This window comes from Saccoglossus kowalevskii, chromosome 16 (assembly GCF_978046115.1).
Source record: "Saccoglossus kowalevskii chromosome 16, keSacKowa6.1, whole genome shotgun sequence".
Taxonomy (NCBI): domain Eukaryota; kingdom Metazoa; phylum Hemichordata; class Enteropneusta; family Harrimaniidae; genus Saccoglossus; species Saccoglossus kowalevskii.
Genome location: NC_140656.1, coordinates 23,394,850 through 23,407,272, shown reverse-complemented (window position 1 = coordinate 23,407,272; position 12,423 = coordinate 23,394,850). Strand labels below are relative to the sequence as shown.

The following is a 12,423-nucleotide window of genomic DNA, read 5'->3' as shown; positions in this document are numbered from 1 at the left end:
TTCATAGGGTGGTGGTGGAAACATTTTCGTCCATGTATTCACGGGGCTGCACTGGCAAATCATGGGACAAGTGTCACAGAAACACCAAGCAGATTGTTCACAGACTTCCGTGTAATTTGAAATAAAACTTTCATCCGAACAAGGGGCATCGTCAACGATATACTCTCATCACTCACACTGGACTGGACTGGACTGATCTGAATCTTCACAGTATACCGTACTTCCCTGATCATAAGCCCGGGGGCATGAACACGTAAAGGAAAAGTAAGGGATGAGCTTGTACTTGAGGACCAACTCAGAAAAAATGATTTTGTTTTGGGGTTAAACACTGTAACCATCTTGCAAACAACGAAAAATCATCCAAAAAAAAAAATATTCGTTCACCACGCCGGGCTCGGGAAAATAATACTTATTTTTGAAAAAAAATGCGTCATGGATTTGAATGATACTTACAATGAAGAAACAAACATGTTCATAAAAAACACACACATTTTATTACAATACGATTTACATACCGTCTGAATTTACGGTGAAATAATGGGTAGGGTCTGTGAGGAAACAGTGGACGAAGGCATTTATCATTATCTTCGTTTTGATATGTTTTCGATCGTACGCAAACTCTCGACGCAAAACAATTTTCCACCATGAGGTTTTTCAGCACGATTTGACCTGGAACAACTTCCTTTGACATAACAGGTCATGTCTTTCATTAACCAATCAAAATGATGTGTCGTAATGATGAAATTTTCCGATTATTGACAATGATTTTTTAGCGCAATGCGGAAGTGAATTACCGCAATGTTAAAATGCGATCTGTAGCACTGATTGCAACGAAAAAAGATGATTTTTTCCCCTAAAAACTGGCGATTCGCAATTTCCGAGATATAAACGACGGTTAATAGTAACCGTGGGTAAACTGAGTGTGGAGGAAGAATTTAAACACCTTTCTCGGTCGCCAACATGTCTCATCGTTCACCCTAGGCCTTTCATGATAGTCTCAAAGTAAACCATGCCCAATAACCAGGTACACGCCTTGACGATCACATTTTTGGCTTTTCGAAGGCTACTACTCAAAGAAATATGGATTACTCCAGAATTGCAACATCGATGTTTATCCTGAGTAAATGACAGAATAGAAACGATGCGAATCACGTTGTGTACGTTCGCCATGTACTCTGAACTTGAAATTAATGCGAGTTTTCTCATAAAACTAAAAGCATGAACCAAACTAACATGCCAATCACGATTATTATGAAATGAAACACACCTTTTACACGCATATTTTAAAGAATATCGTCGACGCCCAGTAAAAACCAATAAATAAATACCAAGTAAAAACATAGGGATGGGCTTCATACTCGGGAGGGGCTTACGATCGGGGAAGTACGGTACTTTAACGCAATTGGGCTTTCACTCTCAGAATACTGTGTTTCAAACGCATAAGGCTCTAACCCAAGTTTTAAAAAGCACATTGTGCATATAAAAGTTGAGTTTATACTAATAGTACACAATGCTTAGCAGCATGAACGGCTATGTACAATGGCGTATACGAATGCGATCAGATACTAAAACATCATAGCTTTGAAAAGTACCCGGATGTTAAATATGTTCGTTCATTAATTATTCCCCTCCATGAATGGCCTCCATGGCAAGCACTTCAAATGCCTATCCAAGCTACAGTTATAATTAAAACAAAATTAAACCACTGCAATATTATTTCGAATACAGTTTAGAATATACACAACTATAAATTAAGGCCGCATTTAGGTTTGCTTTAACTCCTAAAACAGTTAGCAGTTTGTGGGGATGCTTGCGGCTAAGGGAAAGATGCGTCACGATGTGTTGCTTAGTGATCTGTTGTTTACCAGAGAGTAGGTTTGAGATATGCATGCTATACATGTTTACTTTGACCTAACATAGGATTTTCCTGCCATGTATTTGGCATTGTTTACATCTCTTATCATTTTTCCTGCAACCTCTGAGTACAAGTATATGTTAGTATTCAATGAATCTTGTTTTCAGGAATAACTCAGGGCAGAGTGAAACACAAACTTCTTTTGAACTCTCACTGCTTTAGAAGTTAATACAGTGATAACAAAAACAGTTTCCAGTTAGACAGAAAAAACTAACTGATGGATATCTTTAACTCTTATTCTGCAAGCCTGATGCACTTTTACATTGACTTGATCAGATAAAGGTTATACAATTTATGGTTTTAGGATGGCATATACATTTATAATATACCGATACATGCATCCAGGCAGGCAACATATTCAGTATGGATGTTACTTTACAGTTGTTTGACACCATCAAATATTTTCCTATATTCAGATCCAAAAGGTGAGGACCCTTTTAACTAGACTGAAATATAAAATAATGTTTACACATAATATTTAATGAGATTCACACACTACAGATTACTGTATTGTGTAATTATCAAGAAGCTAGGCATGCTTTCTAAGATGTGCTTGAATTAGCATAATACATTGCATGTTTCATCAAGAAGATAGGCATGCTTCCTAAGATGTGCTTGAATTAGCATAATACATTGCATGTTTCATCAAGAAGATAGGCATGCTTTCTAAGATGTGCTTGAATTAGCATAATACATTGCATGTTTCATCAAGAACATAGGCATGCTTTCAAGATGTGCTTGAATTAGCATAATACAATGTATGTTTTATCAAGAACATAGGCATGCTTTCGAGATGTGCTAGAATTAGCATAATACAATGTACGTTTTATCAAGAACATAGGCATGCTTTCGAGATGTGCTTGAATTAGCATAATACATTGTTTGTCAAGGAGATTTTTCAAACATTAGCTAAGCAGTCATTAGTATGCTAACACCCTGGAAATATCAAAACTACAGTTCACAATTCCCAAAAAACTTTATAGATCATGATGAACAACTGAAATATTTGCAGCTTGAAAACTAAGGAGTAATAATTAATAAAAAAAAAAATCATATTTTAGAAAATTATGAGTAAAGGAATATATGTAGAAGAACCGCTTACAAATTTGGTGTGGGCACATCACAATAAAAAGATAGTTTTGGGATTGATAAGCAAAGAAACTACCTTCAATATAAGAGCCTCGACGCGAGACTGGAGTCCCCACCACTTGAATTCAACCGTAACCAGCTTGTATGCACACATACATGGAGTACAGGTTTTCTATAGTCCGTTGAATAAAAAAATATTGTGTGTGAGTGAGTGCATGAACCAGGTGGTATTCCACAGTGTGTGTGCAAATAAATCTACCTTGAAGATCAATTTCTCCACCCGGTTTTGAAGTCCCCACCATTTGAACTTTATAGTGACCAGTTTGTAGGCGCACATGACAGGCTGGCAAGAGTTCTGCATCAGTGAAACGGCGATGAGGCAAAAACAAAATAAAAACACATAACAGAGATAGCAAATAAATGATTAATGGAATAAAAATCATGCAAGCGCATGATATGGTTAATTCTATACAGTACATGCATTACGTGAATATCTTGCTGACTCATTCACACATGTTAGCATTGTTATTTCTCACCACATTCATTCAGAGATGCGCACATCCATATATAGCCTCCTCCTCAGTACTCGCTCACTCACTCGCAGATTAAAGGGTGGTGGTCATCACGCTGTGCATGTGCGACATTTGTGTTGCTAAACATTCATTTTCCCATAATCCAATGCACTCTTCTCATAGAAATCAAAAGTACAAGGTTTGACCTGGGCGCGACTTGCACTAATTACCGCCGGTGACGCCTTAGATTCTTTCAAATCACCTAAAAGATACCTAATTAAAGCTTGGTAACGTCTCAGTTTGTACTCGTTGATCTGCGCAACAGCCAAAGTCGCCATCTTTGGTTATATGAGACCCATACATCTCGCTCATATGTGGCGCCACGACTACCGCCCATTAAATAACTTTTTCTTCAGTTAAAACACAGAATAAATGTTTTCTTTGCTTCATGTCTTAGTAATTCACACACCAGATATTCAAGGTTTTGCCCTCGCTTACAACTCGCTAGTATTTTCAGTAACTGCACTAATTTAACTTATTCAGCAGTAAAATATTTTTTTTATTTAGGGGATTGAAAATTCTTATCACACTCACACTTTCATAGCTTGTCAATAGGGCTTGGGGTTCATTTACAGACTCAGAAATGAAAGATAGCACGAGTATTGAGAGCAATATGTCATATGTCCCAGGAAACTGTGACAAGAACTGGATATGATAGAAACAGTACACAGAACTGACACATCCAAAAGATGCCAATTTCCAAAATAAAGATGTCACAAGGCAGGAAAGTGGGCAGAATGTATTCTTTTTCCACTGCTGAGTGGAAAGGTGACTATTGCCTTCAAACCCACTATCTCCCTGAGTGTAAAACTGACCATTGCCTTCAAACCTACAATCTCCCTGAGTGTAAAACTGACCATTGCTTTAAAACCCACAATCTCCCCGATGTTGGGTGAATAAACTAACTATTACTTTAATAAACTAACAAGTCAAGTGATTGTTCCCTAACTCTGTCACTAACCTAGCTTTAGCTTTTTGACTCTCTTGGTAACTCGCCAGTACATACAATGTACATACCATTTCCCAAAGTATATACTGTATTCCTATTCACTTACACACAACACTAACTTGTATTACACAAACATTCACACAGAAATATCTCCACATTTTAACATACACTATTAGAATTTGTACTTCCTATCTTGATTTTAGATCAGAAACATTGCTGACACACTATGAATAGATAAATTTTCAGGGCATTCGTGAAGACAATAGAACCCAGTGGAATTTTTATTGACTCACAAAATTTTCAAACAATATAATTTACATTATTTTGCTTTAAAAATTTAATCAATGTTTTGACTGAAAGAAAGATATAGAATAAAAATAAGTGGTATCCAAAATTCAAAGAAACTTTGCCAGGCAATGTTTTTACAGATTCGACAAGATTGTTTCTCAGCACATTTGTAAGGCAACGTAGAATACATTAATTAATAATAAATTTGAACTAATAAAATCAACACAAACATCTCTCAAACATTTGTTTTCGTATCAGTCACTCGAGAGGCACGCGTTTACTGAAAACACAATTTACCAAACATAATCAAAAGAATCAGCAAGAACTAGCAACAGAAAACAATAATTAACACCAATGATATGAGGGCTCATGTGCAGCTCAAAGTCATCAGAAACCAAACAGAATTACCTTTTTTTTTTTTAAATAACTATTGTTGGGTTGTCATTAGTCCCAAATAATTGGCAAATGAGCTTGTGTAGTCTCATGCAAGTGTCTTATTTTATCTGCCAAGATGGCTGCCCAATTGATTTCTTAACAGTATCAGGCTGTGTAACCAAGCAATTTTGCTTTCTACCAAACAAAACAAATCACAGAGACACCATTTTAATTTGGTCACTAGAGGGCGCTCTACATAAAGCTATCCAAAACAAATTTTATTTTTACAATTAGAAAAAAAAATTTCATTCATGACATGAGGAATAAGATTTAACAAGAGAAAATATGCATCACAGTAAATATAAATAATGAGATGATTTGCAGCATGCATTACATGAAAAAAATATCAAGTTTGGATAAATACATGGTTCCTAACAACTGAAACATGTGATTACTGGGTGGTTCTAACCAACCAAAACATTAACTACGGTAAACTATCAAAATAGAATAAGTGACAAGCTTTAACTCTAGTGTAAACTCAAGATGTGATCCTGTACTGCCTGAAAGCATTAGTTTGCGGTATTCTCATTATAATTATTATGCATCTTTTCTCTGCTTCTAAGTAATAATTTAATATCAAGATAACAAACAAGTAAAAACTTTTTATAGAATGGTTAATTTTTCGGCACAAGATGCATAGTAATATGAGAATACTGCAATGTGAGCACTCTTACTGATTGGTCAATACAACTACCACAACGACCTTGAAGCCAGCCACACTAGTACTGGATAATGTAGGAAAAGCTGATCCAGTTGATTACTTTGAATTTGTCAGTGCTATATTTCAAAACTAGTTGGTTTTCACTAAAATGCCATCCACAAATTCAAGGTTACTCTGGTTGAAATGAAACAGTTTGAAACACAATAATGTCACCTCTTCCAAAAAGCCAAAATGGAGCAGATTACATTTACTGGTTCAAATTTGACCTTGAATACTTGAAGCTAATTCTGGGCAAGATCTCATGTAATGCATAATCTGCCACAAAAATCAAATTAATTGATTTTGAACCGATTTCCCTGTTTTGAAGTTCATTGTTGTGTGGAACTACCAAACAGTTTTTTTTTTAATCCCACATGTCCTATTTTTACGTTCAATTTTGCAAATTGACCTGACCTTGTGCAAAAGGAATCCTAAATTAGGTTTTCAGGTGAAAATAATGTTTCTTCGTTACACCTCTAGATGGCGCTGTGACTATTAATGCAACAGAGTTAAAGCTCGTCATCTAATGATCGAATATGAAATAAAAAAAAAACTAATTTTGATATCATTGTCATTATGCACAATAGTTTTGCTGTCCAAAACAAAAACATTTTGCTAATTTCCATCCAGACTCACCCGCCAATCTCCTTTCAACGGCCCACGTCCGGTTTTCTGCGAGTGAAATTTTGATGGATCCTGCTTTTCATTGTAATCCTTAGACATTGAAACAAACAAGAGTAACTATTAATAACAGATGGACAAATGGGTAACATAAAAGTGCCATCAAAAGGAAGACTATAAACCCACCCCAAAAGAAATTTTACAGCATGAATTCCAAACATTTCCTTGCCATGACCAATAATTTGTAAAAATTTCTAATCAACAATTTAACAGTTTTGATTTGGGCTACCAAAGTTTTGGAGATTGTAGCCACAGGATCCAGGAGTTGGTACTAATCCTGGGGATATTTTTGTCAAGTTGTTCAATTGTGTTTCAAGCACATGTCTAATAATTCCAAGTACTTGCTCAATGATTTAGTTTTTATAATAAAGTTACTTACTTTAGATGATACAGGATCATTTGCAATATCAATGAAAATGACCTCCCTTTTTTTAACTTCTTCCGGACCAAGGTTGTGTACCTGCAAAGAAAAGGATGAAACACCAATCAGAATACACCGTTAATTGGCACTTTGTTGTCAGACAATGAGGTCTTACTTTATAAAGATCATTCATTCATTATATTTGAAAGCTGCACTCTGAGATTATTCCCATAGCTTTATTTGAGAACAATAATACTGTGAAGTGTGAATTTAGTGAATTAATGGAAATATGTGCATTTTAGCATATACTGTAAAGGGGTTAATTATTCATTGGGTTTTAATTTTGCTTATTTTGCCGACTGGAAAATGCGCTAAATTGAAACCCAGTGAATATGTAAAAATTGAGCATAGAACACATTATCTAAATGATAAAATCATGAATTTAATTAAAACCCACTGAATATGCCTGAATGGTGAATCAGCGAAATTTAAACCCAGTGAAAATTATTCATTTTACAGTATATACACAAAAGGTTAACACCGATGAAAACAAGAGCAAGCCAGCAACAACCACAAACGTGTTACAGTCCCAATAACTAAAACTATTCCAACAAATGGGAACTGCTACAAGAATTAATCTAGCGTTGTGTCGTCACAGGAAGCACTGTCCCAGCACAGACCTGTGTCATATGACTTCTTACTAGCCGATTTTGGCTAAAATAGCGCTCCAACGCCTCTTTACACTAGTGTTTATACACGGAACTTAATACTTCTTTTTACAATTTAAGTTGCTTTTTAACCACGCACTCCTTGCGCGATATGCGTCAGATCGGTGTTGAAAGAATGACGACCTGCAGCGTCAACGTTAATCTAGTACTTGAACTTCAAAGTTGAGAGGGCACCAGTTTCAAGGGCAAATTTATAAAATATCCTTGGCAATATAGGTTTTGGAAATATCAATAGAAGGCAAGACAAATGCCACTGTTGCCTCCATGAAGTTAAAACCCTGTTGATTGGATATCTGTTTTTAGCATTGATTATGTTGCACCTGATATTCCCATATACAGTTTAGACATTGCTAAATATGGTTATAATTATGGTGCTTTTATATAGCATACAAATTTACCCCCCTAATAAGGTATAGAAATAACCTTATTAGGGTCTACTACATATGCAAATTAAAAGTACCGTGTACAAAGCAGTTTCAAAAATAAAATTGGGCCAAAAAGGTTTGCATTCCAGTGAACTGTGCCACATATGGTAGAATGGAACAATGTTTTCTTGATCCATATCATTTTTCAATACAAGTAAGCATAATATTTTTTTCTTTTTTTGCCTAAATTTCACTCATATTTTTTAAAGTAATGAAAAATTAGCTAGACATTTTAGACAATAAATCTTACAGTCATACTTACATTGTCGATAGTACCCCTATCTGGTTTGTGCCAGGTTTCAATTGTGATATGGAAGCCTTCCTTCATATACTCTGGATTCTGGTGAAAATTCATAAAATTAGTTCATATACATATATCATTTGTTGGTGTTTTTTGTGTTATTATGTATGGACTGAGGTCCACCCAAAATGTCTATTGAAGCAATTGGACTACACATTTCTAAGAAAAAGTCAAAAATGGCAATTTTTAACTAAACATGACAAAAATATATTAACTAAAATTAGAGAAGGTATTGGTCCGATATCGGTACCACATGTTCTACTAGCGATTTATGGGAATCTATAGCTACAGCACAGTTCTCGCGGAAGCTTTGGTTTCACTTCAGCTTCACTTTCGCTTCAGCATCGCATCATTACAGCATTGTTATGGCTTCAGCATCGCATCAATGTCGCGAAATTAAAAAGTTAGGCGGTTATCGCTTCGCTTTCGCTTCGGTTCTGGTTTTCATAGATCACGGTTACTAGTTTAGTAACCGTGCATGGATGTTGAACAACCGTCAAAAGTTCAAATACTTTTTGTTTTAACTAACTAACTAACTATATATAATTATATGCACGCAATCTGACCCTTTGACCTAGATTTGGCTGGGATTGACTATTTTATTTTAAACAATATTCTGACGTGACGCACTGCTACAAAATGTATTTCAACAGAAGTACGACATGGTTGTCCGGGTTTCTTTTCCTGACTGTGTTAACGATTTGTATAATTATTGTTATTTCCCCCAAGGAGAACACAAGCCGAAGGACCATGAAGCTAAATAGAAGTCCCACGCATGGACTGAGTGAAAGAAAATATTTCTAAGGCTAAAATAAAACCTAATATCTCTTTGTGTATTTGTCAATTTTGCATCTATTTGGTATGACAGTATGTTCGTAAATATCTTGAAAAACCTCGTCATTTGATAATTTTATTTGTTTGAAATGTCTATCGACCGTGTCCCAATAATTTGTTTGGAATATCGATCCCCGTTGGTTTCTCCAAACGGTCCCGACGTCCATCATTCAACACAATCAGCATTTATTTATCGTAATTCATGGGGATCATGTCCCGTAATTTGCGGGCTGTAAAACCAAATAATTAAACAAGTACTATTTATTATATATTTTTTTTACCTCGCGAAACTACAACACAGCATAGAGTTGTCGTGGTGAAACAGTCGCATTGAAATCGATGGAACTTCAATTATCCATTTCTCACCTTGAAATAAAATAAAAAAATTCGAAGAACATTGTGGGATATATTATTACCCAGTCTTACCAATCGCTAGCTTTATTTTATTCAAATCCATAAAATTCATGAGTTTTCGACATTTGTTGGCAACTTCCGCGCTAAAAATGGTTGAAAATGTGGGTGTGGTTCTCTCGCAAAGTCCTGTTGATAATACGAACAAATATGGTTCTGCGACCCAGGTCGTGCTTCGATCAGGTGACTCAGCCAATCAATGATGTTGTAACAAAGCATATTTGACGCTAATTTAAGGGTCGTCGTACCATCCAATCTCCGGCGTCGATTCACTATGCTGTGACAGACTTCACAATCATTCACTGAAAAACATCGGTATATTTTGACAAACGGCTGGGATTTGACCTCAGTTCGAAAAAAGAAAAACTGGGCTGAGATACAAATCAGTTTTGCAAGTTGGGAAATAAAGTAAACCAGATTGGGGTCGATGATATTCAGTATTGAAGAACTTCTGTGTGTATAATGAGTTTCAAATTGTTCGACTGATCACCAAATATTTACGGCTACAACTAAATGAACACTTTTTTTTCTGAAACCCAATAAAATTATTTCTGCATGTCAAGTGCTATTCAATTTTTTACAAGGCCTGTGGCTCGTTTTTATTTGAAAATATTTTTTGTGAGAATACTTTTAATGTACATATAGATCGAGCTCAGGTCACAGATCTTTAGTTAATTTTGAAAATTTGATGTAAAATTTTACCAGACCGACACCACCATAACCATCCAAACATAGTTGGAAATGTACGCACTTGTTTTGGAACTTTGTATCAAGATGGCAGGCGACAACGCTGATGCACCAGGCGGCGTACGCGTGTTTTGCATGTATTAGTAGTCCGGGCATGGGATCGGACTCTGCTAAAACTAAACGAAACACAGAAAAATACCACCAAAATGAGGAATCTGAATCTGTTCTTACCAGCAAACGAAAATAAGGTAATTTTATAACAAGAACAGTTTCATTTCGTATAGCAAATTGTGTTGTATCCGAACGACGATTGCATTGTGTGATTTAAATTGATCACGATTTTCCTTGCAGTCAATATGACACTAGTCACCTTGCAGATTGCAATGTACTTCACATAGTTTTTGGTACCCAATACTCGCAGCATTAAATAATTAAACAAGATATCTTTTTAAAATGTCATTTTACCTTACTGCTTTGAATTTCAAAACGATTACATATCAAACTTCTGTACATGTGTTTTTCTCTACTGCCCTTCCATGTGAAAATAATGAGGTCATACTCATGCCACAATACTTTGAAGCTGATGCCATGTTGATGCCATGAGACTGCAAAGCTGATGCCACAAAATAAGCGAGGCGAATACAGCTTCAATTTTCAATGACGTGAAGCTGATGCCACAATGATGCGGTGCTGAGGCGACAATGAAGCCATGCGTAAATGACAATGAAACTACAAAAGCCAAAGCTTTCGCGAGAACTGTACTGTATTTTTCTAACTAAAACAACAGTCTTTTCTGCCAGACATTGATGTGGTCTTGATTTTTGATCGTCATTTTCATTTGGCGTTCATTGCAGCCTGAGAATGCAACTTGCGAAATAATACCACAAAGAAGAAGTCAGACAAGTAAAAAGAAAGATTAAAATCTGTAATTTTGTCATTTACTTGTGTTTTTGCCCGGCTATTTTTCACATCAGTCAGAGCCTGCTATATTTTAATGTTATCATCAGCTTGATTGGTAATTCTGCAAGTCAGTCAGTTCCTGCTTTTAATTTTGTCATTGACTTGCATGATTCATAGTCTAGGTGTGTTTTTGACCGACTATTTTCCAGAACATAAAGGTCGGTCATGTACATTTTTCAGTCTACTCTATTGTATTAGCGCTTCTACACTGCATGGTTTATGCGTCCACACTATTGTTTTCTCATCTGTCGTCTATCCTTTTCTAAAAGTGTGATTTGCACTTTGCATCCGTCTTTTGTGTTTTTCACACTCCTTACATGTACCATGGAGGTAGACAAGCAGCCTGTCGGCTGAGATAGCTCCGCTGTTAGCAATGCACATGGCAATTAAAGAACAGAAGATATCATTAGAAAATGAACAAATCTGAGAGAGGTCCACATGTAGTACCTATATGTATAATATATCAAAGCAATCGGACTTGCGGTTTTCAACAAGAAGTCGAAAATATCACTTTTTACCAAAAATTACAAAAATATTCATCAAAATTAGAGAATTAAAGATATCATTATGAAATGAACAAATCTGAGAGAGGTCCACATGTAGTACCTATATATGTAATATCAAAGCAATTGGACTTGCGGTTTTCAACAAGAAGTCGAAAATATCACTTTTTACCAAAAATTACAATAATATTCATCAAAATTAGAGAATTAAAGATATCATTATGAAATGAACAAATCTGAGAGAGGTCCACATGTAGTACCTATATATGTAATATCAAAGCAATTGGACTTGCGGTTTTCAACAAGAAGTCGAAAATATCACTTTTTACCAAAAATTACAAAAATATTCACCGAAATTAGAGAATTAAAGATATCATTACAAAATGAACAAATCTGAGAGAGGGTCACATGTAGTACCTATATATGTAATATCAAAGCAATTGGACTTGCGGTTTTTAACAAGAAGTCGAAAATATCACTTTTTACCAAAAATTACAAAAATATTCACCAAAATTAGAGAATTGAAGATATCATTACAAAATGAACAAATCTGAGAGAGGTCGACATGTAGTACTTATATATGT

At 35.5% G+C, this 12,423-nt stretch overlaps 1 protein-coding gene across 2 annotated transcripts in view; it reads right to left on the bottom strand.

Annotated features, from left to right (window-relative positions):
• The window catches only part of LOC100375203 (phosphatidylinositol transfer protein alpha isoform-like), a 44,709-nt gene that overhangs the window by 9,903 nt on the left and 22,383 nt on the right, over nt 1–12,423 (bottom strand). The window contains exons 5-8 of one of the 2 annotated variants that reach the window (XM_002731289.4): nt 8,406–8,483; nt 7,009–7,089; nt 6,585–6,662; nt 3,264–3,359 (exon numbers count right to left, since the gene is read on the bottom strand). In XM_002731289.4, the coding sequence (XP_002731335.1) occupies nt 3,264–3,359; nt 6,585–6,662; nt 7,009–7,089; nt 8,406–8,483 (333 nt within the window). Of the gene's footprint in view, nt 1–3,080; nt 3,177–3,263; nt 3,360–6,584; nt 6,663–7,008; nt 7,090–8,405; nt 8,484–12,423 lie in introns of both variants that reach the window. The other variant, XM_006812174.3, reaches the window with a different exon arrangement.